Consider the following 24,659-nt stretch of genomic DNA (forward strand, 5'->3'; position numbering starts at 1 on the left):
AAAGGGGGAAATGGGAAGTTTTTAAAAGGCAGAAACAATTTTTAAAGGGAGGAAAAGCATGAAAATGGAAGCAACGGGGAAAAAATGAGAGAAAGGTGGGAAGAAAGGCCAGCAAAAAAGGAAAGAAAATGGAAAGAAAAGTGAGAAAAAGGCAAATAAGGGGAAAAAATGGATTTAAAAGGGGAAAAAAAATAAAGGGGGGGGGGAAGGGCCCCAAAAAGGGGGAAAAATGTGCAAAAAAGAGGGAAAGGGGAAGAAAAAAAGGCAGTGAATGCAAATAAGGAAGAAAAAAAGGAGCAAAGAGGCTAAAAGGAATAAAGAAGGAATAAAAGTTAAAAAATGGAGGGAAAAGGCAAAAAAAGGGGCAAAGGAAACAGGAAAAAAGGGGGAAAAAGGCTAAAGGAGGGAAAAAAGAGGGGAGAAAAGAGGGAAAGGCAAAAAAAAAGAGGGAGAAAAGGCAAAAGGGGATAAAAAGGAAAAAAAAAACAGGAAAAAAAGGCAAAAGCAAAGAAAAGGAAGGGGGAAAAGCCCCTAAACGGTCCCAAATGGCCCCAAAATGCCGCCCCCCCCCGCCTCCCCCCCACGTGACCCGCCCCCCCCCCCCACGTGACCCCGCCCCGCGCGCGCTTCCCGCCTCCCCGCTGGCCCCGCCCCCCCCCGGCGGCGGCGGAAGCGGCGCGAGGAGGTGCTGAGGGGGGACCGGGGTGGGGGGGCGCGGGGACCCCTCGTGTCGCGACATGTCGGGGGCTGAGGGGGGGACACGGACCCCTGGGGGACACGGAGCCCCCTGTAGGGCAGCCCCGGGGGACGGGGACACCTCATGGGGGGAACGCGTGGGGGACGGGGACCCTGGGGACAGGGACACCCCTATAGTGCAGCCCCTGGGGACAGGGACACCCCCATGGTGGCACCTCCTGGGGACAGGGACACCTGGGGACAGGGACACCCCCATGGTGGGACCCCCCCCACAATGGCTGGTGACAGGGACACCCCCATATCGGGACACCTGGGTGACAGGGACCCTGGGGACAGGGACACCTGGGGACAGGGACACCCCTATAGTGCAGCCCTTGGGGACGGGGACACCCTGGGGGACAGAGACACCTCCATGGTGGCACCTCCTGGGGACAGGGACACCCTCATGGGGGAGCCCTGGGTGACAGGGACACCCCTGTGGTGGCACCTCCTGGGGACAGGGACACCCTCATGGGGGACACCTGGGGATAGGGACATCCCTGTGGTGGCACCTCCTGGGGACAGGGACACCCCTATAGTGCAGCCCTTGGGGACAGGGACACCCTGGGGGACAGGGACACCCCCATGGTGGGACACACCCCCCCCAGTGGCTGGTGACGGGGACACCCCGTGTGGTGACACCCAGTGCTGGGGACACTGCGATGACAGGGATGGGACGTGGTGGCGGTGACACCTCGGTGGTGACACCCCGGTGGTGCCAGGGCAGCCTGGTGAGTCACCGGCCCGGAACGGGGCCACCACGGGGACGGTGGCACCGCACCTTGGTGACACCTGCTGCCCTGGGGATGGGGACATCGTGGGGATGGGGACATCACGGAGATGGGGACACCGTGGGGATGGGGACACCACGGGGATGGGGACACCAAAGGGATGGGGACACCACGGGGTTGGGGTCACTGTGGAGATGGGGACATCGTGGGGTTGGGGACACCATGGGGATGGGGTCACCAAAGGGATGGGGACATCGTGGGGTTGGGGACACCATGGAGATGGGGACACCATGGGGATGGGGACACCATGGAGACGGGGTCACCGTGGGGATGGGGACACCATGGAGACGGGGTCACCACAGTGATGGGGACACCATGGGGATGGGGTCACCATGGTGATGGGGACATCGTGAGGATGGGGACACCATGGAGATAGGGACATTGTGGGAATGGGGACACCATGGGGATGGGGTCACCACAGGGATGAGGACATCGTGGAGATGGGGACATCGTGGGGATGGGGACACCATGCGGATGGGGACATAGGGTGTTGGAACCACCATGGGGATGAGATTCTGCGGTGACGTGGGACCCTGGTGGCACGGCCACCTTGGAGACGGGACTTCGGGTGATGGGGCCACCGTGGGGATGAGACACCATGGTGACGTGTGACCCTGGTGACGTGGCCACCATGGACTTGGGGCCACCATGGGGATGGGGAAGGGCCACCGTGGAACCAGGGCTGTCTCGTGAGGGGACCCCATGGTGACGTGGGACCCCATGGTGACGTGGGACCCTGGTGGCGCGGCCATCGTAGAGACGGGGCCACCTCGTGGCGGGGCCACCGCGGTCCTGGTCCACCCTGTTGACTTGGTGCCCCCCCAGCGCCGTGTCCCCCGACCCCGCGATGCTGCTGTCCCTCTGCTCGCTGCTGCTGGCCCCGACCCGCCTGCTGCTGGCCCTGCGGCGCCTGCTGGCCCACCTGGGGGTGGCGGTGGCCGCGGTGGCCGCCGGGGGGGCCTACGGGCTCTGGGCCGTGGGGGTCCTGCTGCGACGGGGACCCTGCAGGACCTTCTGCTGGAGGACGAGGGACCGGGCCCCCCCCGGGCTGGCCGACGGCACCTTCGGGGAGCACCGGTACCTGCGCCTCCAGGTGGGTCCTGGACGGGGTCTAGGGGGGCTTCTGGGGGGCCTTGAAGGCCCTTGGGGGACTTTTGGGGGTCCTAGAGGGGTTCTAGGGGGGCTTCTGGGGGGCCTTGAAGGCCCTAGGGGGACTTCTGGGGGTCCTAGAGGGGTTCTAGGGGGGCTTCTGGGTTGCCTTGAAGATCCTGGGTGGCTCCAGGAGGGGCTTGAGAGTCCTTGGTGGCTTTGAGGGGGGCTTGAAGGTCCTAAGAGGACCTTAGGGGGTCTCAGAGGGATTCTAAGGAGGCTTCTGGGTGGGGTTAAAGGTCCTAAGGGAGCTTTGGGGGACCTGGGAGTCCTAGACGGGTTCTAGGGGGCTTCTGGGGGGCCTTGAAGGTCCTAGGGTGGCTTCGGGGGGGCTTGAAGGTCCTAGGAAATCGTTTGAGCGTCCTGGGGGCGCTTTTGAGGGGCTCGGGGGTCCTAGAGGGGTTCGAAGGGGGCTTCTGGGGGGCCGTGAAGGTCCAGGGAGGGGGTTGAGGGGGCTTGGGGAGCTCGTGGAGGTCTGGAGATCTTGGGGACCGAGCTGCTGAGTGAGGACCTGCTGGTGGGACAACTTGAGGGGCTCCGGGTGCTCTGAGGGGCGGCGTTCAGAGGGTCCGGGGGTGGCTGGAGGGGTTGGTTTTGGGGTGAAGCTTTGGGGTTTGGGGGTTGGGGGTCACCCACTGACCTCCCGGCTCCCCCGTCCCCCCAGGGCTCGGGGCTGCGGCTCCACTACGTCACCCGAGGTCCCACCACGGCCCCACTGATGCTGCTGCTCCACGGTTTCCCTCAGAACTGGTGGGTGCCGAGGCCACCCCGGTGTCACCAGCACCATCCTCATCATCATCCTCATCTCCGTCTTCCTCTTCCTTCCAGGTTCTGCTGGAGGCACCTTCTCCAGGAGTTCAGCGCCCGCTACCGAGTGGTGGCCCTGGATCTCCGGGGCTACGGAGCTTCCGAGAAGCCACCGGGCAAGGAGAACTACCGGCTGGAGCTCCTCTTGGAGGACGTCCGCGAGGTCATCGAGGCCCTGGGGACGCCCGGCGAGACGCAGCCCCCCAAGTGCATCCTGGTGGGGCACGACTGGGGGGGGCTGCTGGCCTGGGAGGTGGCCACCAGGTACCCGGCCCTGGTGGACAAGTTGGTCATCATGGACGCTCTTCGACGAGGCATCGTGGGAGGTGACGGGTGGCTCCGTGGGGGCAGGGTGGGACAGGCTGGTCTTCACGGAGGTGCCGCCTCTCTGGGTGGGACCCCCAGGTGCCACCCCGGCCCGGTTTGGGGCCCCCGTGGTGGCCCTGACCCCGACGTCCCTCTCCCGGCGCAGGTTTCGCCGCCTGCCACGTCTCCCAGCTCCTCCGCTCCAGCTACGTCTTCCTCTTCCAGCTGCCCTGGCTGCCCGAGATCCTCCTCTCCTTGGCAGACTTCGAGGTGAGACCCCATCCCCACGTCTCCTTGTCCCCAGCTTGTCCCCTCCGTGCCGCCTCCCAACCCGAGAAGCTCCTCAAGAACCACTTGAGCAGCAACGACCAACCCCACGATGTGGGGATGGGGTTGGAGGCTCCCAGTTGGGAGGTGGTGGCTCCATCCAGACCTTCTCTTCGCCTTGGTGGCCCCGTAGCTGTTGAAAACCTTCCTGACGGGACCGTGGACTGGGATCCAGAACCCGGCGCGGCGGCTGACGGAGCAGGAGGTGGACGCCTATCTCTACAGCCTCTCCCAGCCCGGGGGGTTGTCCCCCCCACTCCACTATTACCGCAACCTCTTCCGGTGGGTGGCGCTCGGTTGGGTCCTCCAGGTCGGTGGGATCCCCTTGAGGGGCTCCAGCTGGGATGATCCCACCGGGTTCTCCATGTCGGTGTCCTCCCCCTGGGGTTCTTCCCTTCGAGGATCCCATCGAGATGATCCGGTTGAGGGGCTCCGTTCTGGGTTGCTTCTGTTGGGGTTCTTCCATTGGAGAAGGTCCCGTTGAGGTTCTTCCACTGGGGTTTTTCCATTTGAGATGATCCCATTGGGGTTCTTCCAGCTGAGAAGATCCCACTGGGGTTCTCCATTGGAAACGATCCCATTGAGATGCTCCAGTTGAGGGTCTCCATTTTGGGGTGCTCCCATTGGGGTTCTCCCTTGGGGGTCTTCCATTTGAGATGATCCCTTTGGGATTCTCCATTGAGGTTCTCCATTGGAGACGATCCCATTGGGGTGCTCCACTAGAGATGATCCCATTGAGATGCTCCAGTTGAGGGTCTCCATTTTGGGGTGCTCCCATTGGGGTTCTCCATTGGGGTTCTTCCATTTGAGATGATCCCTTTGGGATTCTCCATTGAGGTTCTCCATTGGAAATGATCCCATTGAGATGCTCCAGTTGAGGGTCTCCATTCTGGGGTTCTTCCTTGGGGTTCTCCCTTGGGGTTCTTCCAGTTGAGGAGATCCCATCGGGGCTCTCCCGTTGAGTTTCTCCACCGGAGAAGCTCCCCTTCGGGTTCCCCGTCTCGGGCTCCCCCTGACCCCCTCGTCCTCGCCCCCAGGGACACCCCGATCGCCCGGGAGCCGCCGCCGCCCCCCACGCTGCTGCTCTGGGGCTCCCGCGACACCTTCCTGGACGCGCGGCTGGCGCCGTGGGCTCTGCGCGGCCTCCGGCCCGGCGCCCGCCTGCACGTGCTGCCCGACGCCGGCCACTGGCTGCCCGAGGAGCAGCCCCGGCACCTCGCCCGCATCATCGCGGACTTCCTCGACCAGGGCCACCAGCACCCATAGCGGCACCAGAACCCGGGGGTGGGAGCCAGCGGCTGGGCGAGGAACTCAACATCTGGGCGAGGAACCCAACATCTGGGTGAGGAGGACCCCAACGCCTGATTGAGGAACCCAAAATCGGAGTGAGAACCTCAACATCTGGGTGAGGAACCCAACATCTGAGTGAGAACCTCAACATCTGGGTGAGGAGGACCCTTACGTCTGATTGAGGAACCCAAAATCGGAGTGAGAACCTCAACCTCTGGTTGAGGTCCCTCAGCATCTGGATGGGGGTTCCTCAACATCTGGCAGGGTTCCTCAACATCTGTATGGGGTCCCTCAACACCTAGAGGGGATCCTAAACATCTGTGTGGGGTTCCTCAGCATCTGGATGGGGTTCCTTAACACCTGGAGGGGTTTCTCAACATCTGTATGGGGTTCCTCAATATCTGGAAGGGTCCCTCAACATCTGCGTGGGGTCCCTCAACATCTGGAGGGGCTCCCGGTGGTTCCTTCTGTTCCCAAAGTGCCTCAATAAAGTTTATAAAGTCATTTATGCACAGAGTTCCCACCCCAGTTTGGGGGAGTTGCCCCCCCCAATGTTTTGGGGGCCACTCCCCCCCCCCCCAATCTTCAACCCCCTCCCCTAAATTTTCAACACTCCTCCCCTCACACACACACGTTTTGGGGACCCCCAAGGACCCACCCCCCCCCAATCTTGGGACCCCCCCCCCATTCTTCCCCCCCCCTCCCCAGTTCTGGGACCCCCCCCATTTGGGCCCCCCCCATCATGACCCCCCACATTCTGGGGCCCCCCCGGCCCCGGTCTGCTCGCTGCATCTATTTGGGGGGGGGGGGGGGGGGGAAATTTGGGTGCTGGGGGGGTGTTTGGGTCCTGAGGGGGGGCTTGGGGGGGGATTTAGGTGCTGATGGGGGGGTGTTTGGGTGCTTGGGGGGTGTTTGTGTCCTGGGGGGGGGGTATTTGGGCGTTGGGGGGGGTGGTTTGTGTCCTGGGGGGGTGTTTGGGTTCTGGGGGGGAGGATTTGGGTGCTGGGGGGGTTGTTTGGGTGCTGGGGGGGTTGTTTGGGTCCTGGGGGTTTTTTTTTGGGTCCTGGGGGGGTTTTTTTGGGTGCTGGGGGGGGGTTTGGGGGGGGGGGTGTTTTGATGCTGGGGGGGTGGGTGATTTGGGTGCCCCCCCCCCCCCCCCTCTTTTTAAGCCTCTTAAGCGGCTCCAGGCGGTGCCAGGGATTAAAGGGGGGGGGGGGTCACCACATGGCGCTTTGGGGGGGGGGGGGACCGGCCCCTCCCCCCTCCCAGTGCAGCCGGTTGAACTGGTTGAACTGGGCTGGGAGGGGGGAGGGGCCCTGGGGACACACCCGCCGCCCCTCCCCCACCCCCGTGTCCCCAGTGTCACCCGTGGGTCCCCCCCATGTCCCTCCATGTCCTCCATGTCCCCCCATAATGACCATGTCCCCCTGTATCCCCCCTGTGTCCCCATCCCTCTGTGTCCCTTCTATGCCCCCCCATGTCCCCTCTGTGTCCCCATCTTTCTGTGTCCCCTCTATGTCCCCTCCAATGTCCCTTCTGTGTCCCCTCGTGTCCCCTCCATGTCCCTCCATGTCCCCACCCCTCTGTGTCCCCTTCATGTCCCCTGATGTCCCCTCCATGTCCCCATCCCTCCTGTGTCCCCTCTGGTGTCCCCCATCCCCTCCATGTCCCCTCCATGTCCCCTCCATGTCCCCATCCCTCTGTGTCCCCTCTGTGTCCCCTCTGGTGTCCCCCATTCCCGCTGTGTCCCCTCCGTGTCCCCTCCGTGTCCTCCCCGTGTCCCCCCCGTGTCCCGTGTCGGTCCCCGCGTTGCCATGGCCGCTGGCGGGAAAATAGGACACGGGGAGGGGCCGAGCGGGGACACGGGGACACGGGGACACGGACATGGGGACACGGGGGACAGGGGGACGGGGACATAAGGTATAGAGGGGACACGGGGATGGGGACATGGGGACATGGACATGGGGATATGGACATGGGGACATGGGAACATGGGGACACAGGGACATGGACATGGAGGACATGGGGACAAGGGACATGGAGACACAGGGGACATGGGGACATGGGGACATGGACATGGAAGACATGGGGACGGGGACATGGGGACACAAGGGACATGGAAGACATGGAGGACATGGGGGACATGGGGACGGGGACATGGAGGACATGGGACACAGGGACATGAACATTGAGGACACAGGGACATGGGGACATGGACATGGGGATATGGACATGGAGGACATGGGGACAAGGGACATGGGGACATGGGGACATGGGGACATGGGGACAAGGGACATGGGGACATGGGGACATGGGGACATGGGGACAAGGGACATGGGGACATGGGGACATGAACATGGGGATATGGACATGGAGGACAGGGGGACATGGGACATGGGGACATGGGGACAAGGGACATGGGGACATGGAGGACACGGGGGACATGGGGGACATGGACATGGGGACATGGAAATGGGGACAAGGGACATGGGGACATGGGGACACAAGGGACATGGAGGACATGGAGGACACGGGGACAAGGGACATGGGGACATGGACATGGAGGACACAGGGACACAGGGGACATGGACATGGGGACATGGGGACATGGGGACATGGGGACATGGACATGGGGACATGGGGACATGGACGTGGGGACATGGGGACAAGGGACATGGGGACACGGGGACACAGGGACATGGGGACATGGAGGACATGAGGACAAGGGACATGGGGACATGGACGTGGGGACATGGAGGACATGGGGACATGGGGACACAGGGGACTTCCAGTCTCCCCAGTCTCCCCAGTTCCCCACAGAGCCCCCCATCCTTTCCAGTGTCCCCAGTCCTCCCAGTGTCTCCGGTTCCTCTTAGAGCCTCCAGGCCCTCCCAGTCCCCTGCTCCCTCCCAGTCTCCCCAGTTCCCCACGGAGCCCTCACTCCCCCAGTCCCCCCAGTCCTCCCAGTTTCCCTTGTTCTCCCAGTATCTCCAGTCCCCCCAGTCCCTCCCAGTACCCCAATCCATCCCAGTCCCTCCCAGTATCCCCAATCCATCCCAGTCCCTCCCAGTCCCCCCAGTCCCTCCCAGTCCCCCAATCCATCCCAGTCCCTCCCGGTATCCCCAGTCCCCCCAGTTCCCGGCCCCGCCCCTTCTCGGGGGGGGGTGGGGGAGGAGGAGGTGGGGGCGGGGCGCACCTGCAGTCATGTGACGCGGCCCCGCCCCCCCGCCCGCTCCCCTCCCCGCACCTGGAGCTCGCGCCGCGCGCCCGCCCGGGCCCGAACCCCCACCCCCCGAACCCCCCCGAACCCCCCCGGAAACACCCGAAAACCCCCGAGCGGAGCCGAAGAGGAGCCGAACGGAGCCGAACCCTCCCGAGAGGAGCCGAACCCACCCGAAGAGGGCCCGAACCCACCCGAAGAGGGGCTGAACGAGGCCGAACCCACCCAAAGAGGAGCCGAACCCACCCGAGAGGAGCCGAACCCACCCGAGCCCGCCCGAGGGGAGCCGAAAGGAGCCGAACCCACACGAGAGGGGCCGAACCCACCCGAGAGGAGCCGAATCCACCTGAAGAGGGGCCGAACGGGGCTGAGGAGGGGCCGAACCCACCCGTAGAGGGGCTGAACCCGCCCGAACGGAGCCGAACCCGCCTAAGAGGGGCCGAACGGGGCTGAGGAGGGGCCGAACCCACCCGTAGAGGGGCTGAACCTGCTCGAAAGGAGCCGAACCCACCTGAGAAGGGGCTGAACGGGGCCGAACCCGCCCGTAGAGGGGCTGAACCCGCACGAATAGGGCCCGAACCCACCCGAGACCCCCCGAGCGGAGCCGAACGGAGCCGAACCCCCACGAATAGGGCCCGAACCCACCCGAGCGGAGCCGAACCCACCCGAAGAGGAGCCGAGGGGAGCCGAACCCGCACGAAGAAGAGCCGAACCCAGACGAACAGGGCCCGAACCCGCCCGAACGGAGCCGAACCCAGACGAACAGGGCCCGAACCCGCCCGACGAGGAGCCGAGCGGAGGCGAGCGGAGCCGAAGCCGCGGGATGGTGGCGGCTCCTCCCGCCGCCGCCGCCGCCATGCGCCGCGGGTTCCTGGTCCCCGAGATCCGCCCGCTCGACCAGTACGACGGGGCTCGGGCTCGGAGCGCCGCCAGCCTCGCCTGGGCCATCGCCACCGGCTACGGAGGGGCCGGTACGGGACGGGGGGGGACCGGGGGAGGGACCGGGGGGGGCGGTGAGGGGACCGGGAGGGCCGTGAGGGGACCGGGGGGGGCGGGATGAGGGGACTGAGGGGGGATGAGGGGACCGGGAGGTGGGGATGAAGGGACCGAGGGGGATGAGGGGACCGAGGGGGCCGTGAGGGGTGGTGAGGGGACCCGGGGGAATGAAGGGACCGTGGGATGAAGGGACCAGGGGGATGTTCGGTACCGGAGGGATGAAGGAGACCGGGGGGATGCTCGGTACCGGAGGGATGAAGGGACCACGGGATGAAGGTACCGGGGGTGGGGGGGGGATGCTCGGTACCGGGAGGGGATGAGGGAACCGGGGGATGCTCAGTATTGGGAGGGATGCTCGGTACCGGAGAGGATGAAGGGACAGAGGGGGATGAAGGGACCGGTGGGGGGATGCTCGGTACCGGGGGAATGAAGGGAACCGGGGGGATGCTCGGTACCGGGGGAATGAAGGAGACCAGGAGGATGCTCGGTATGGGGGGGGATGCTCGGTACCGGGAGGATTGAGGGGACCGGGAGGATGCTCGGTACCGAGTGATGAAGGAACCAGGGGGATGCTCAGTATGGGGAGGGGATTCTCGGTACCGGGGGGGGTTACGGTGCAGCGGGAGGGGGGGGGGGATGCGGTGTCCGGTACCGGGGGATGCGGTGTAGGGTTTGGGGGGGGCGGGATGAGAGAACCGGGGGGATGCGGGGACTGGGGGGGCTGATCTCTGATACTGGGAGGGGCGAGGATGCGGGTACCGGGGGGTCTCCGGTACTGGGAGGGGTCCCTGGTATTAGGAGGGGGGGTGGTTCCCCTCCTTTCCATCCCTTCCCCCCCCCCAAGTGCTTTTGTTGCAGCCCAGGGATGGGGGGGCTGTGACGTCATGGGAGTGGGGGGTGACGTCACAGGGCGGGGCCCCCAAACATCCCCCCCCCCTTGAGAATGGGACCCCCCATTCTAGGGGACCCCCATGTGCCCCCCATTCAATAATGGGGACCCTCATGCACCCCCCCTTGAGAAAGGACCCCCTCTATTCTAGGGGTACCCCATGCACCCCCCCTTGAGGAAGGGACCCCGCCATTCTAGGAGACCCCCATGTGCCCCCCCTTCAATAATGGGGACCCCCATGCACCCCCCTTGAGAATGGGATCCCCCCCCATGCTTCCCCTCCCATTTTGGGGTGCTCTCCCCCTGCCTCCCCCCCCAGTTTGAGCCCAGCAGCTCCCAAGCTCCCCCCACCCCCCCCGGGTCAAAGTCCGCCCCCCAGCGCCCTTTGGACCCAGAGGGGGGAGGGCCCAGGTCAGGGTGCTGCGCTGTGACCCCCCCGCGGGGTCTGGGGGGGTGCCAGGGGGTGCTAGGGGGTGAAGGGTGGGATCCAGGGGGTGCTGGGGGGTTCGAGGGGGTGCTGGGGGGTGCTGGGGGGGGTGCAAGGGGGTTCTAGGGGTGCTGAGGATACAGGACGGGGTCTGGGGGGTGCTGGGGGTGCAGGATGGGGTCCACGGGGTGCTGAGGGGGTACAAGGGGGTGCTGGGGGTGCAGGATGGGATCCATGGGGTGCTGGGGGGGCAGGATGGGATCCGTGGGGTGCTGGGGGGCAGGATGGGATCCGTGGGGTGCTGTGGGGGGCAGGATGGGATCCGTGGGGTGCTGAGGGGGCAGGATGGGATCCATGGGGTGCTGAGGGGGTGCTGGGGTGGTGCTGGGTGCTGGGTGGGTGCTGGGAGGTGCAGGCTGGGTGCCGGGCGGGGGCGGCCGCGTTCCCGCGCCGGGTGGGGCACTGGGATGGGCGCCACCACCCAGCACCCACAGAGCCCAGCGGGGCCTCCAGGGGGGCCGTGGTGGCCTTGGGGTCTCCATGGTCTTGGGTCCATGGTCTTGGGTCCATGGTCATTGGGGTCTCCATAGTCTTGGGTTCATGGTGGCCTTGACCATTGGGATCTCCATAGTCTCTGGGGTCTTCATGGTCTTGGGTCCATGGTTGGCTTTAGCTGTTAGGGTCTTCATGGTCATTGGGGTCTCCATGGTCTTGGGTTCATGGTCATTGGGGTCTCCATGATGGGCTTTGGCCATTGGGGTCTTCATGGCCATTAGGGTCTCCATAGTCATGGATTCATGGTCGTTGGGGTCTTCATGGCCATTGTGGTCTTCGTGGTCTTGGGTCCATGGTGGCCTTGACCATTGGGGTTTCCATGGTCATTGGGGTCTCCATGGTCATGGATCCATGGTTGGCTTTGGCCATTGGGGTCTCTGTGGTCATTGGGGTCTCCATGGTCTTGGGTTCATGGTGGGCATAGCCATGGATCTGTGTATGTCTCTGTGGTGGGTACATAGCCATGGGTCTGGAGATAGGTCTGTGATGGGTACATGGCTGTGGATCCATGGGTGGGTCTGTGGTGGGTACGTAGCCATGGATCTGTGGTGGGTACGTAGCTATGGGTCTGGAGATGGGTCTGTGGTGGGTACGTAGCTATGGATCTGGAGATGGGTCTGTGGTGGGTTCTTAGCCATGGGGACGTGATGGTCTGTGGTGGGTACGCAGTCACTGGTCTAGGGGTGTCTCCATGGTGTGTCCATCGCCATGGATCTCCCTCTCCTTTCTGAGCCCTCCGTAGCTTTGTGCCGGTCGGACTCACCTCCCACTGTGCTCCCCCCTCACCCTCATGTCCCCCCCACCCCCCAGACAAGGTCCCCGAGGAGCTGCGCGAGCCCTTCTACACGGACCAGTACGAGCAGGAGCACCTGAAGCCGCCGGTGGCTCGGGTGCTGCTGGGCTCCGACCTTTATCTGCGGGCGTGGGGGCAGGCGCTGGGCCCCCCCGCGCCCCCCGACACCCCCGGGCTGCTGGACGCCCTGCGGCGCCGCGGCCTCGCCCCCAGCCTGCACCAGCAGCCCCTGCGCGAGGAGCACCTGCGCCACCGGCCCATCCTGCTGGTCCGCACTGGGGGGCACTGGGGGGCACTGGGAGGGACTGGGAGGGACTGGGAGGGGAACTGGAGGGACTGGGAGGCACTGGGAGATAGTGGAGAGAGACTGGGGGGGACTGGGAGGGGGTTGGGAGGGACTGGGAGGCACTGGGAGGGGAACTGGAGGGACTGGGAGGGACTGGGAGGGGAACTGGAGGGACTGGGAGGCACTGGGAGATAGTGGAGAGAGACTGGGGGGGACTGGGAGGGGGTTGGGAGGGACTGGGAGGCACTGGGAGGGGAACTGGAGGGACTGGGAGGGACTGGGAGATAGTGGAGAGAGACTGGGGAGGGACTGGGAGACACTGGGAGGGCGTTGGGAGGGACTGGGAGGGGAACTGGAGGGACTGGGAGGCACTGGGAGGGGAACTGGAGGGACTGGGAGGCACTGGGAGATAGTGGAGAGAGACTGGGGGGGACTGGGAGGGGGTTGGGAGGGACTGGGAGGCACTGGGAGGGGAACTGGAGGGACTGGGAGGCACTGGGAGATAGTGGAGAGAGACTGGAGGGGACTGGGAGACACTGGGAGGGCGTTGGGAGGGACTGGGAGGGGAACTGGAGGGACTGGGAGGCACTGGGAGATAGTGGAGAGAGACTGGGGGGCACTGGGAGGGACTGGGAGGGGAACTGGAGGGACTGGGAGGCACTGGGAGGGGAACTGGAGGGAGTGGGGAGCACTGGGAGATAGTGGAGAGAGACTAGGGGGGACTGGGAGGGGGTTGGGAGGGACTGGGAGGGGAACTGGAGGGACTGGGAGGCACTGGGAGATAGTGGAGAGAGACTGGGGAGGGACTGGGAGACACTGGGAGGGCGTTGGGAGGGACTGGGAGGGGAACTGGAGGGACTGGGAGGCACTGGGAGGGGAACTGGAGGGAGTGGGGGGCACTGGGAGATAGTGGAGAGAGACTAGGGGGGACTGGGAGGGGGTTGGGAGGGACTGGGAGGCACTGGGAGGGGAACTGGAGGGACTGGGAGGCACTGGGAGATAGTGGAGAGAGACTGGGGAGGGACTGGGAGACACTGGGGGGGGGTTGGGGGGGACTGGGAGGCACTGGGGGGAGTAGGGGGAACACCTGCACCACCGGCCCATCCTGCTGGTCTGCACTGGGGGCGACTGGGAGGGACTGGGAGGGGAGTAGGGGGGACTGTGAAGGAGATGGGGGGGATGGAGGAGACTGGGAGGCACTGAGAGGGGGCAACTGGAGGGACTGGGAGATACTGGAGAGGGACTGGAGAGTGATCTAGAGGCACTGGGAGGCACTGGGAAGCATTGGGAGGGGCACCCCTTGCAACACGCCCCCCCCCACCCCACCCCTTAAGCTCATTAGCGCTGAGCCCTCGTTAATGAGGGCGCTAATTGGCTCGGGCAGATCCCATCAACCCTGCCTGGGGGCGGGGGTGGAAACGGGCTTGGAAAGGGGGCCCCTATTTTTGAGGTTCCCCCCACAAAGCCCCCCCTGCCCCCCCCAATCTCACTCCAGACCCCCCCAGATCCCTCCTTTGCACCCCTAGCCCCCCAAAAATCTTACTCTGGACCCCTCCTTGCACCCTGAATTCCCCCCAGACCCCTCCAAAGCCCCCCCAAATCTCACTGCAGACGCCCCAATCCCCCCCTGCCCCACCCAATCCCCTCCCAGGGTGCCCCCAGACCCCCCCCATCGCACCCCGAATTCCCTCCAAGACCCCCCAGAGGCCCCCCAAATGTCACTCCAGACCCCCCAAAGCCACCCTTGCCCTCCCAAATCTCACTCCGGACCCCCCCAAACCCCTCTGCCCCCCCAAATCCCCTCCCAGGGTGCCCCTGACCCCCCATCGCACCCTGAATTCCCCCCCAGAGGCCCCCCAAATGTCACTCCAGACCCCCCAAAGCCACCCTTGCCCCCCCAAATCTCACTCCCGACCCTGCCTTGCACCCCGAATTCCCCCCAGACCCCCCCAAAGCCCCCCCAGATCTCACTCCGGACCCCCCTTGCACCCTAAATTCCCCCCCAGACCCCTCGGAAGCCCCCCAGATCTCACTCCAGACCTCCCCAAAGCCCCCTCTGCCCCCCCAGATCTCACTCAGGGCCCCCCATACCCCCCTCCCCCCCAAATCTCACTCCTGACTCCCCCTTGTACCCTGAATTCCTCCTCAGCACCCCCCGGACCCCCCCCAGATGTCACTCTGGACCCCTTAACCCCCCCCATACCCCCCAAATCTCACTCCAGACCCCCCACTCCCCTTTTGCCCCCCCAAATCTCACTCCAGACCCCCCAAATCTCACTCCAGACCCCCCCACTCCCCTTTTGCCCCCCCCCAATCTCACTCTGGACCCCCCCAACCCCCCCAAATCTCACTCCAGACCCCCCCACTCCCCTTTTGCCCCCCCAAATCTCACTCTGGACCCCCCAACCCCCCCAAATCTCACTCCAGACCCCCCCAACCCCCCCCAAATCTCACTCAGGACCCCTCAAAGCCCCTCTGTCCCCCCCAAATCTCACTCCTGACCCCCCAACCCCCCCCAAATCTCACTCAGGACCCCTCAAAGCCCTCCTGTCCCCCCAAATCTCACTCCTGACCCCCCCCCTTTCCCCCCCCCAGGCCGCTCACCTGGCTCTCATCGACTCCCTGATGGCCGCATTCATCGCTGAGGCCACGCGGGGGCTCGGACCCCCCCCCGGCGCCCCCCCCGGCTCCAATTCCTGGGAGCAGAAGATCCTGGGCTGGCTCGACACGGTAAGCACCCCAATTTTTATTTTTTGGGGGGTTGTTTTGTTTAGAATCACCCCAATATTTATTGCCCCCCCCCCAGGTGAACCGCAAGCTTCAAGAACACACGGAACGAGAAGGGGCCCCCCCCGATGGCTCCGCGGCCCCCCCAGCTTGCAGCCACAAGGTGGGCTTCATTAACAAGGTGGGGGGCATTAATTAGCGGGGGGGGTTAATTAATTGGGGGGGGCATCAATGAGTTAGGGGGGGTTCACTCAGGGCACCCCCAGCCTCGCTGCTGCTGCACCCAAAGTAGCTTTCGCCCCCCCTTCCCTCCACCTTTTCTCCTCTTTCTGCTCCCCCCCCCAATTTTGGGGACCCCCCCGCGGTCTTGGGACCCCCCCACGGTGTTGGGGACCCCCCCCCTCGGTTTTGGGGACCCCCCCTCGGCTCTGATCGCCTCTTCTATGTCTCCTTGGCTTCAGTGTCCCACGCGCTGGTACTGGAAGTTGGTTCCTGTAAGTGGGTGCTTTTTTCCTCCCCCCCGCGACCCCCCCCCCCCAAAATTGGACCCACCCCGCACCCTAAAAATCCCTTCTCCCTGCTTGACCCCCCCTCAAATTTCTGGGGTGCTGCTTGACCCCCTTTTTGCTCGCTGAATGTGGACACCCCCCGCCCCCCTTAATCTCTGCTGAGTGAAGGATGCTTGGGAGCTGCCCCCCCCCAAAAAAAAAGTTGGGGGGGGGAAATGGAGTGGGGGGGGCAAAACGGGGGTGGGGAAGTGGGGGGGAACTGTAAGACCCCCCCAAAATGCTCAAATGCGGGGGGGGCACCCCCAGCATCCTCTGCCACCCCCTTTCCTTTCTCATCTCTTGCGTCGCTGGGGGGGGGGGCACGAAATTGCATGGGGGGGGGCATGAAATGAGGAGGGGGGGGCATTGAAAAATGGGGGGGGAGGCACAGAATGGCGGGGGGGGGCACAAAATGGGAGGAGGCACTTTGTGTGTGTGGTGACCCCCCCCAAAATATAGACCCACCACCCTGGGAGGGGGCAGCAAAATAAATGGGGGGGGGGCGCACAAATAACCCCCCCCCTCCCCAAATGAAGTGAGGGGGCAGCAAGTGACTCCCCCAAAATGGAAGGGGGGGGTGCTAAGATTAAGGGGGGGCAGTGAAAGGACCCTCCCACCCCCTAAATTAATGAGGGGGGGCACAAATGACCCCCCCTCCCTTAAATTGATGAGGGGGGGGCACTGAATGGACCCCCCTTCCTCCCCAATAAAGGGGGGGGGCACTAAAAATTAAGGGGGGGGCAGCAAAAGGACTCTCAATAAATGGGGGGGCACAAATAACCCCCCTAAATCATTGGGGGGGGCACAAAGAGGGAAAGACCCCCCCAAATTAAGTGGGGGGGCGCCAAAATGACCCCCCTTCCTTGCTTTTTTGCCCCCCCCCCGTTGTCTCTGCATGCTGCTTCGTGCACGGGGGGTGCCCCCCCTGCTCCTTTTTGCCCCCCCTCCCCATTTTGCCCCCCCAATTGTCCCCCCCTCCCCATTTTGCCCCCCCCTCCCCATTTTGCCCCCCCCCTCCCCATTTGCCCCCCCCTCCCCATTTGCCCCCCCCCCTTGACGCTTTTCCCCCCCCCCCAGCACGCGATCGCCTTCTGTTTGAAGGAATCAGGGAATAAACCGGCTGTGGTAAAGTATTTCCCCCACCCCAGCACCCCAAAAAATTGAGGGGGGGCCCCTATCGACTCCCCCTCACCCCCTCTTCCCCCCCCCGGCCCCCCTATGCCCCCCCCCCGCCCCAAATCCCCCCCCCTTCCTCTGCTAACGCTGCTTCAATGCTGCCCTCCCCCCTCCAATAGGGTTTGTGGGGGCTCTGGTGCCCCCCCCTTCTTAAAAATGGGGGGGGACACTCCTGGAAACCCCTCTTTGTGCCCCCCCCGCTTGCATTTGGATGCCCCCCCCTCGCTAGGATTTTGGGGGGGTCCAGATGTGCCCCCCCAGCATGTGGGGGAGTCTGGGGGGGTTGTGCATGCCTGTTGCTGTCCCCCCCTCCTCATTTTGCGGGGGGTCAGGGTCTTTATTCCCCTCTCCTCTCATTTTTTGGGGGTGTCAGGGTCCCTATTTACCCCCCCCTTTCATTTTGTGGGGGTTCAGGGTCCTTATTTTACCCCCCCCTCTCATTTTGGGGGGGGGGGTTCAGGTTCCCTATTCCCCCATGCGTCATTTTTTGCGGGGGCAGGGTCCCTATTTTACCCCCCCTCTCATTTTAGGGTCCCTATTCCCCCCCTCATTCTAGGGGGGTTCAGGGTCCCGATTTTACACCCCCCCTCATTTTGAGGTCCCTATTCCCCCCCTGGGGGGGGTCCCATTGCTGCCCCCCCCTATTTTATAGGGGTTTGGGGTCCTTATCCCCCCCTCATTCTGGGGGGGTCCCATTGCTGCCCCCCCCCCCTATTTTATAGGGCTTTGGGGTCTCTATTCCTCATTTTGGGGGGGTGGGATCCCTATTTCTCCCCCCCTCCTCACTCTGGGGGGGTCAGCCCCCCCCCAAACTGACCCCCCCTCCTCTCCCCTATCCCACCCCCCCCAGATTCGTTACCGCAAGGACAAGGCCCCCCCCCGGCCCAGCCCCGTCTTCCCCCCCGTGATGGGGTTAAAGGACCTTGCGAACGGGGGGGCCCTGGGGGCCGCCATCCACTACTATTGCCCCCAGGCCCTGCGGCTCGACGGTGAGGGGGGGGCTTTTTGGGGTGGGGGGGGAGCATTTTCAGTCCGGGGGGGCTGGGGAGGGGGTAAAAGGGGCTGGGGAGGGGGTGAAAGGGATGGGAGTGGGGTTAAGGGGGGTCCTGGTTGCCCCCATCCAACCCAGTGTGGGCTTGGGGGGGCTTTTTGGGGTGGGGGGGGGCACCGAGGGGTGTTAGGGGTGATGGGGGGGGACAAAAGGGATGGGGAGGGGTTAAAAGGGGGTATGGGGGGCTTAAAAGTGGGTATGGGGGGCCTGGTTGCTCTCATCCACCTCAGTGTGGGTTTGGGGGGGCTTTTTGGGGTGGGGGGGGAGCATTTTCAGTCCGGGGGGGGCTGGGGAGGGGGTGAAAGGAATGGGAGGGGGGTTAAGGGGGGTCCTGGTTGCCCCCATCCAACCCCGTGTGGGTTTGGGGGGTCTTTTTGGGGTGGGGGGCATTTATCTTCAGTCTGGGGGGGTCACGAGGGGGCGTTGGGGGGTCTTGAGTGGGGTAAAAGGGTCTGGGAAGGGGTTAAAAGGGATGGGGAGGGGGTAAAAGGGGGTATAGGGGGGGTTAAGGGGGGTCCTGGTTGCCCCCATCCACCCCAGTGTTGGTTTGGGGGGGCATTTTGGGGGGGGAGGGGGGCACTTGGGGGGGTGGTTCTGGTGTTGTGGGGTGTCTGTGCCCCCCCAAACCCCCCTGTACCCCGCTATTTTTCACTGCCCCCCCCCCCTGCAGGAGCTGCTGTGGGTGGCTTCACTTTGGGGGGCTCTGGGGTCACTTTGGGGGGCTCTGGGGTCACTTTGGGGGCTCTGGGGACACTTTGGAGGCTCTGGGGACGCTTTGGAGGGCTCTGGGGTCACTTTGAAGGTTCTGGGAACATTTTGGGGGCTCTGGCGATGCTCTGGGGGCTCTGGGGACGCTTTGGGAGCTCTGGGGACACTCGGGGGGCTCTGGGGACAGTTTTGGGGGGCCCTGGGGTGATACTGTCCCCCCCAGAGCTGTGCCTGCGGGAGCTGCTGTCGATGGCTTCGGTTTGGGGGTCTCTAGGGTCACTTTGGAGGCTCTGGGGACACTCAGGGGGCTCTGGGGAGGCTCTGGGGACACTCGGGGGGCTCTGGGGACAGTTTTGGGGGGCCCTGGGGTGATACTGTCCCCCCCAGAGCTGTGCCTGCGGGAGCTGCTGTCGATGGCTTCGGTTTGGGGGTCTCTAGGGTCCCTTTGGAGGCTCTGGGTACACTTTGGTGGCTCTGGGGATGCTCTGGGGATGCTCTGGGGGCCCTGGGGACACTTTTGGGGGGCCCTGGGGACAGTGACAGTGTCCCCCCCCAGAGCTGTGCCTGCAGGAGCCGCTGTCGGTGGCCGAGGCCCTTCACAACCTGGGGCTGGTGCGGGAGTTCAGCCGGAGGCACCTGGGCACCCGCTGCCCCCTCGCCCTCGAGGACCTGCTCTACATGGACCCCGCGCTGCGCGTGAGGGGACACGGGGACATCGGGGGGCACGGGGACATCGGGGGGAATTGAGGGATGTGGGGACATGAGGGCATTAGGGGATATGGGGACATCGTTGGGTATGGGGACATTGGAGGGCATGAGGACATTGGGGGACATTGGAGGATAGGGGGACACAGGGGACACTGTTGAGTATGGGGACATGGAGGGACATTAGGACATTGGGGGACATTGAGGGACATGGGGGGACATTGGAGGATATGGGGACATGGGGACATTGGGGGACATGGGGACATTGGAGCATTGGGGGATATGGGGACACTGGGGGATATTGGGGGACACAGGGACATTGAGGGGCACAGGGGACATTGGGGATGTGGGGACATGGGGGACATTGGGGGATATGGGGATATCAAGGGACATTAGGGGACAAGGGGACATTGGGGGATATGGGGGCATTGGGGTCATTGGGGGATGTTGGGGGACAAGGGGACGTTGGGGGACGTGGGGGACATTGGGGGACAAGGGGACGTTGGGGGATATGGGGACATTGGGGTCATTGGGGGACAAGGGGACATTGGGGAACATTAGGGGATATGGGGACATTGGGGACATTGGAGGACATGGGGGGACATTGGGGGACATTGGGGGATATGGGGACATTGGGGTCATTGTGGGATGTTGGGGGACAAGGGGACGTGGGGGGACAAGGGGACACGGGGGACCCTGTGGGTCACTGTCCCCCCCCCCCAGCTGAACGTCGGGGCTTTCCTGGCCGAGCTGTTCCTGTGCTTCGAGGTGCTGAGACCCCCCTTCGTGCGCCCCCGAGACCTGGGGGGGGCCCTCGGTACGGGGGGGACCCCAAAACAGGGGGGGAGGGAAAGGGGGACCCCTAAATATTGGGGGGAAGCAAAGGGGAACCCCTAAATATGAGGGGGGGCATGGTGGGGGCAGGGATGGGGACCCCTGAAATGGGGGGGGCAAGGGGGACACATCGAAATATTAGGGGGTGCAATTGAGGGGACCCCTAAATATTGGGGCGAGACACACAAGGGATGGGACCCCCAGGAATTGGGGGGGCAGGGATGGGGACTCCTAAATATTGGGGGGGGGGATAGGGAAGGATGGGGGGGTGCAGAGAAGGGGATCTGGGGGGGCCCCCAGTTATGGGGGGGCAGATTAGGGAGGGGCAGGGGGAGAGGATTCTGGGGGAGGGAAGGAGCTGGGGGGCCTGGAATTGAGGGGGGGGCACTGGGCGGGGGTCTGTTACTGGAGGGGGGCAGGACCCCAATATGGGGGGCCCCCCTCCAACCTTCCCCCCCCTACCAGAAGCTCCAGCGGCCGGTGACGCCCCCGCCCCCAAGAGCAGGTGAGTGGTTGGGGGGGGGAAAGGGGGTGAGGGGGGGTTTAGGGGGGCTGGGCACCCCCCGACTCCCCCTCTCCACTTTGTGCCCCCCCCCCAGCTCCCCCGGATTCAACTTCCGTCACCCGCTGCTGTCGGGGGGCCAGAGCCCCCCCCCGCTGCAGGGCACCCCAGGTGAGAGCCCCCCATAAGGGGGTACGGGGAATAGGGGGGTACTGGGAGTTGGAGGGGCACTGGGGCTACTGGGAGTGGGGGGTAGTACTGGGATGGGGGGGTACTGGGATTGGGGGACACTGGGATGGGGGGTACTGGGAGTGGGGGGGCTACTGGGATGGGGGCTACTGGGTCGGGGGGGACTGGGATGGGGGGTACTGGGAGTTGGGGGGGTACTGGGAGTGGGGGGGTACTGGGGGCACTGGGATGGGGGGTACTGGGATTGGGAGATACTGGGATGGGGGGCTCGGAGTGGGGGGCACTAGGATGAGGGGTCTCTGGGAGTTGAGTGGGGGGGTACTGGGAGTGGGGGGGCCACTGAGGGGCACTGGGAGCGGGGGGTACTGGGGGGGTTTGGGGGCAGTTGGGGGACGCTGTGGGTCTGGGGGGGGCCCTGTGGGGGGGGCTCCACTGACTCCCTGTGCCCCGCAGGCCCCCTGCCCCACTCCCCGTCCCTGCCCCACGGCGACGGCGGCTTCGGCAAGGCCTGGGGCAAGAACCCGCTCAGGTGAGGGGCCGGGGGGGCCGGGGGGGCAGAGACCTTTGTCCGTGGGGCAGTTACGGGGCGACCGTGGGGTGCTGTGGGGCATCCATGGGGCAGCTGTGGGGCAGAGACCCTTGTCCGTGGGGCAGCCGAGTCGCTATGGGGCAGCTGTGGGGCAACTACCTTTGTCTATGGGGCAGCCGGGGTGCCGTGGGGCAGAGACCTTTGTCCGTGGGGCAGTTGTGGGGCAGCTGGGGTGCCGTGGGGCAGTTGTGGGGCAGCCGAGGTGCCGTGGGGCAGAGACCCTCGTCCGTGGGGCGGCTGTGGGGCAGGGCAGGCTGCTGTGGGGCAGCCGTGGGTCTCCCCGCGCCCCCCAACCCCCCCTCGCCGTGTGCCCCCCAGCCACCCGCTGTCCCAGGCCGTGTCGTTCAGCATCCCCTTCGGGCTCGACAGCGACGTGGACATCGTGATGGGGAACCCGGTGGGGGCGGCGCTCGCCCGCTCGGCCAGCTCGGACAGCCTGGCCGCCCCCCCCCGCCGCCCCGCGCTGCCCCCCAAGGCCTCGTCGCCGCCCCCACGGCGCCCCGCGGCTCCCCAACGGCCTGGCCGAGCCCCACGACCTCCCCACCATCGAGGAGGCTCTGCAGATCATCCACAGCTCCGAGCGCCTCCTGCCCGAGGGAGCCCCCGACGCCTTCTACCTCCACTCCCCGGACCTCAAGGAACCCCCCGTGGATCTTGGAGACAGCCCCAAACCGCTCAGAGAACCCCCTAAAGAGCTCGGAGACGCCCCTAAAGATCTCAGAGAACCCCGCAAAGATCTTGGAGACGCCCCCAAAGATCTCAGAGATGCCCCCAAAGATCTCGGAGACTCCCCCAAATATCTCAGAGACCCCCGCAAAGATCCTGGGGAGCCCCGCAAAGATCTCCGAGACGCCCCTAAAGGTCTCAGAGATGCCTTCAAAGATCTCGGAGACCCCCCCGTGGACCTTGGGGACCCCCCAGACCTCCGTCCACCCCCCGATTCCTCCTCCAACCCTCAAGGTCGCACCATGACGAGCTTCGCGGAGCGCAAGAAGAAGTTGGAAGAAGCCTCTGGAGGAGGAGGAGGAGGAGGTGGGAGCGGAGGTTCTGCCCCTCCCGGTGGGTCCCCGAAGCGCCGCGAAGGCCCCGGTGAAGGCGGCGAAGGGTTGAGCGCCGAGATGAGCCAACTGGGCGCCCGCCTGGAGGAGAAGCGCCGCGCCATCGAGGCGCAGAAGAAGAGGATCGAAGCCATCTTCGCCAAGCACCGCCAGCGCCTGGGGAAGAGCGCCTTCCTCCAGCTCAAGAGGGAGGAGGACGTGGTGGAAGAAGAAGAAGGAGCAGGAGGTTCCGGAGGCAAGAAACAAGTCACCTTCGCCCCTCAGGAGCCGCCGGGTCACTACGAGGCGGCCATGGCCAAGCTGAGCACGGCGCTCAACACCCTCCAGCTGGACATGCAGCGCTTGAGCCAACAGCAGGAGCGGCTCCTCCAGGACCAGCGTCCGCCCTCCGGCCAGGCCTGGGTCATCCCCGTCCCCAAGAGCAGCCGGGGGGCGGCCGCGCCCCCCAAGGCGCCGTCCTCGCCGTCCCCGGCACGGAAAGCCGGGGCCCCCCCGCCCCGCAAAGCTCCGAGGAGCCCCCGCAGGGCCCGGCCGGCCGAGCTGCGTCTCCCGACCTTGACGCGGGTGTTGACGCCGCCCACCGACGTGGACACTCTGCCTCATCTGCGCAAGTTCTCCCCGAGCCAGGTCCCCGTCCAGACCCGCTCGTCCATCCACTTCTCCGAGGAGGAGGATGAAGAGGAAGAGCCGCGTCCACCGCCACCTCCTCCCGAGTCGCCCGAAGCTCCCGAGATGGAGGCGAGAGGCAACCTGCGTCCCGGCGGCTCCACACGCGTCTCCGGGGACGGAACCAGCGACGTCTCCTCGCCGGGCGAGCGCCGCGCCAGCCTCCTCGAGGTGCCCCTGGAGAACCTGCGCCCCGAGGAGGACGAGGAGGACGAGGAGGACGAGGAGGAAGGAGAAGGAGACTCCTTGGAGGGGTCGCCCACCGAGGCCGGGGCCGGCGGAGAGACCCGGGGCAGCCTCGGCTTCTTCTTCGAGGTGAGGGGTGGGGATCGGGGAGGTGGAGGAGATGGGGGTGGTGGAGATGGAGGTGGTGGAGATGGAGGTGATGGAGATGGAGGAACGGGATGGTGGAGGTGGTGGGATGGTGGAGATGAGGGTGGTGGAGATGGAGGTGATGGAGATGGAGGAACAGGACGGTGGAGGTGATGGAGATGGAGATGGGGGTGATGGAGATGGGGGTGATGGAGGAATGGGACAGTGGAGGTGGAGGTGATGGAGATGGGGGTGATGGAGATGGAGGTGGTGGAGATGGAGGAACGGGATGGTGGAGGTGATGGAGATAGGGGTGATGGAGATGGAGGAACGGGATGGTGGAGGTGGTGGAGGTGGAGGTGATGGAGATGGGGGTGATGGAGATGGAGGTGGTGGAGATGGAGGAGCGAGACGGTGGAGGTGATGGAGATGGGGGTGATGGAGATGGAGGAATGGGGTGGTGGAGGTGATGGAGATGGGGGTGATGGAGATGATGGAGGAACGGGATGGTGGAGGTGGTGGGATGGTGGAGATGAGGGTGGTGGAGATGGGGGTGATGGAGATGGAGAAACAGGACAGTGGAGGTGGAGGTGATGGAGATGGGGGTGATGGAGATGGAGGTGGTGGAGATGGAGGAACGAGACGGTGGAGGTGATGGAGATGGGGGTGATGGAGATGTAGGAACGGGACTGGGGGAACAGGAGGGTGGAGGTGGTGGAGACACGGGGATGAAGGATGTGGAGGTTTGGAGGATGACATGGGTGCTGGGGGGGGGTCACTGGGGGTGTCCCTGGGGTCCCCCGTGTCTGGGGGTGACGGCATCTCCTCAGGTGCCGCAGGAGGACACTCAGCGGCGCGAGGGGCTCCTGCAGCGGCAGCAGCAGCAGCGACGCCTCTGGGGGGGCGAGAGGCCCGAGGGGGGGGCACCTGCCAGGTGAGGGGGCGACCAGAGTTGGGGGGGGCACCTGAAGAGGGAGGGGGGGGTACCCAAAATGAGGGGGAGGGGCACCTAAAATTTGAGGG

General features: G+C 64.9%; 2 protein-coding genes across 2 annotated transcripts; both read left to right on the plus strand.

The window, feature by feature from the left end:
* The first annotated feature begins 667 nt into the window (after positions 1–667).
* EPHX3 (epoxide hydrolase 3) lies at positions 668–5,463 on the plus strand. The gene is made up of 7 exons (XM_069881574.1): positions 668–685; positions 2,352–2,619; positions 3,340–3,425; positions 3,504–3,808; positions 3,955–4,058; positions 4,249–4,397; positions 5,153–5,463. The coding sequence occupies exons 2-7, from the start codon at positions 2,374–2,376 to the stop codon at positions 5,379–5,381; spliced, it is 1,119 nt and encodes a 372-aa protein (XP_069737675.1). The 5' UTR covers positions 668–685; positions 2,352–2,373; the 3' UTR covers positions 5,382–5,463.
* Positions 5,464–9,438: 3,975 nt separating this feature from the next.
* Positions 9,439–24,574, plus strand: LOC138734014 (calmodulin-regulated spectrin-associated protein 3-like). The gene is given in 14 exon segments (XM_069881547.1): positions 9,439–9,596; positions 12,303–12,553; positions 15,167–15,301; positions 15,378–15,461; positions 16,924–16,971; positions 17,873–18,011; positions 19,338–19,477; positions 20,210–20,303; positions 20,786–20,825; positions 20,920–20,993; positions 21,465–21,540; positions 21,919–22,105; positions 22,107–23,639; positions 24,467–24,574. Coding segments are annotated over 14 exon segments (3,057 nt in total). The 5' UTR covers positions 9,439–9,448.
* The last annotated feature ends 85 nt before the right edge of the window (positions 24,575–24,659 follow it).

This window comes from Phaenicophaeus curvirostris, unplaced genomic scaffold (genome assembly GCF_032191515.1).
Source record: "Phaenicophaeus curvirostris isolate KB17595 unplaced genomic scaffold, BPBGC_Pcur_1.0 scaffold_51, whole genome shotgun sequence".
Lineage (NCBI taxonomy): Eukaryota > Metazoa > Chordata > Aves > Cuculiformes > Cuculidae > Phaenicophaeus > Phaenicophaeus curvirostris.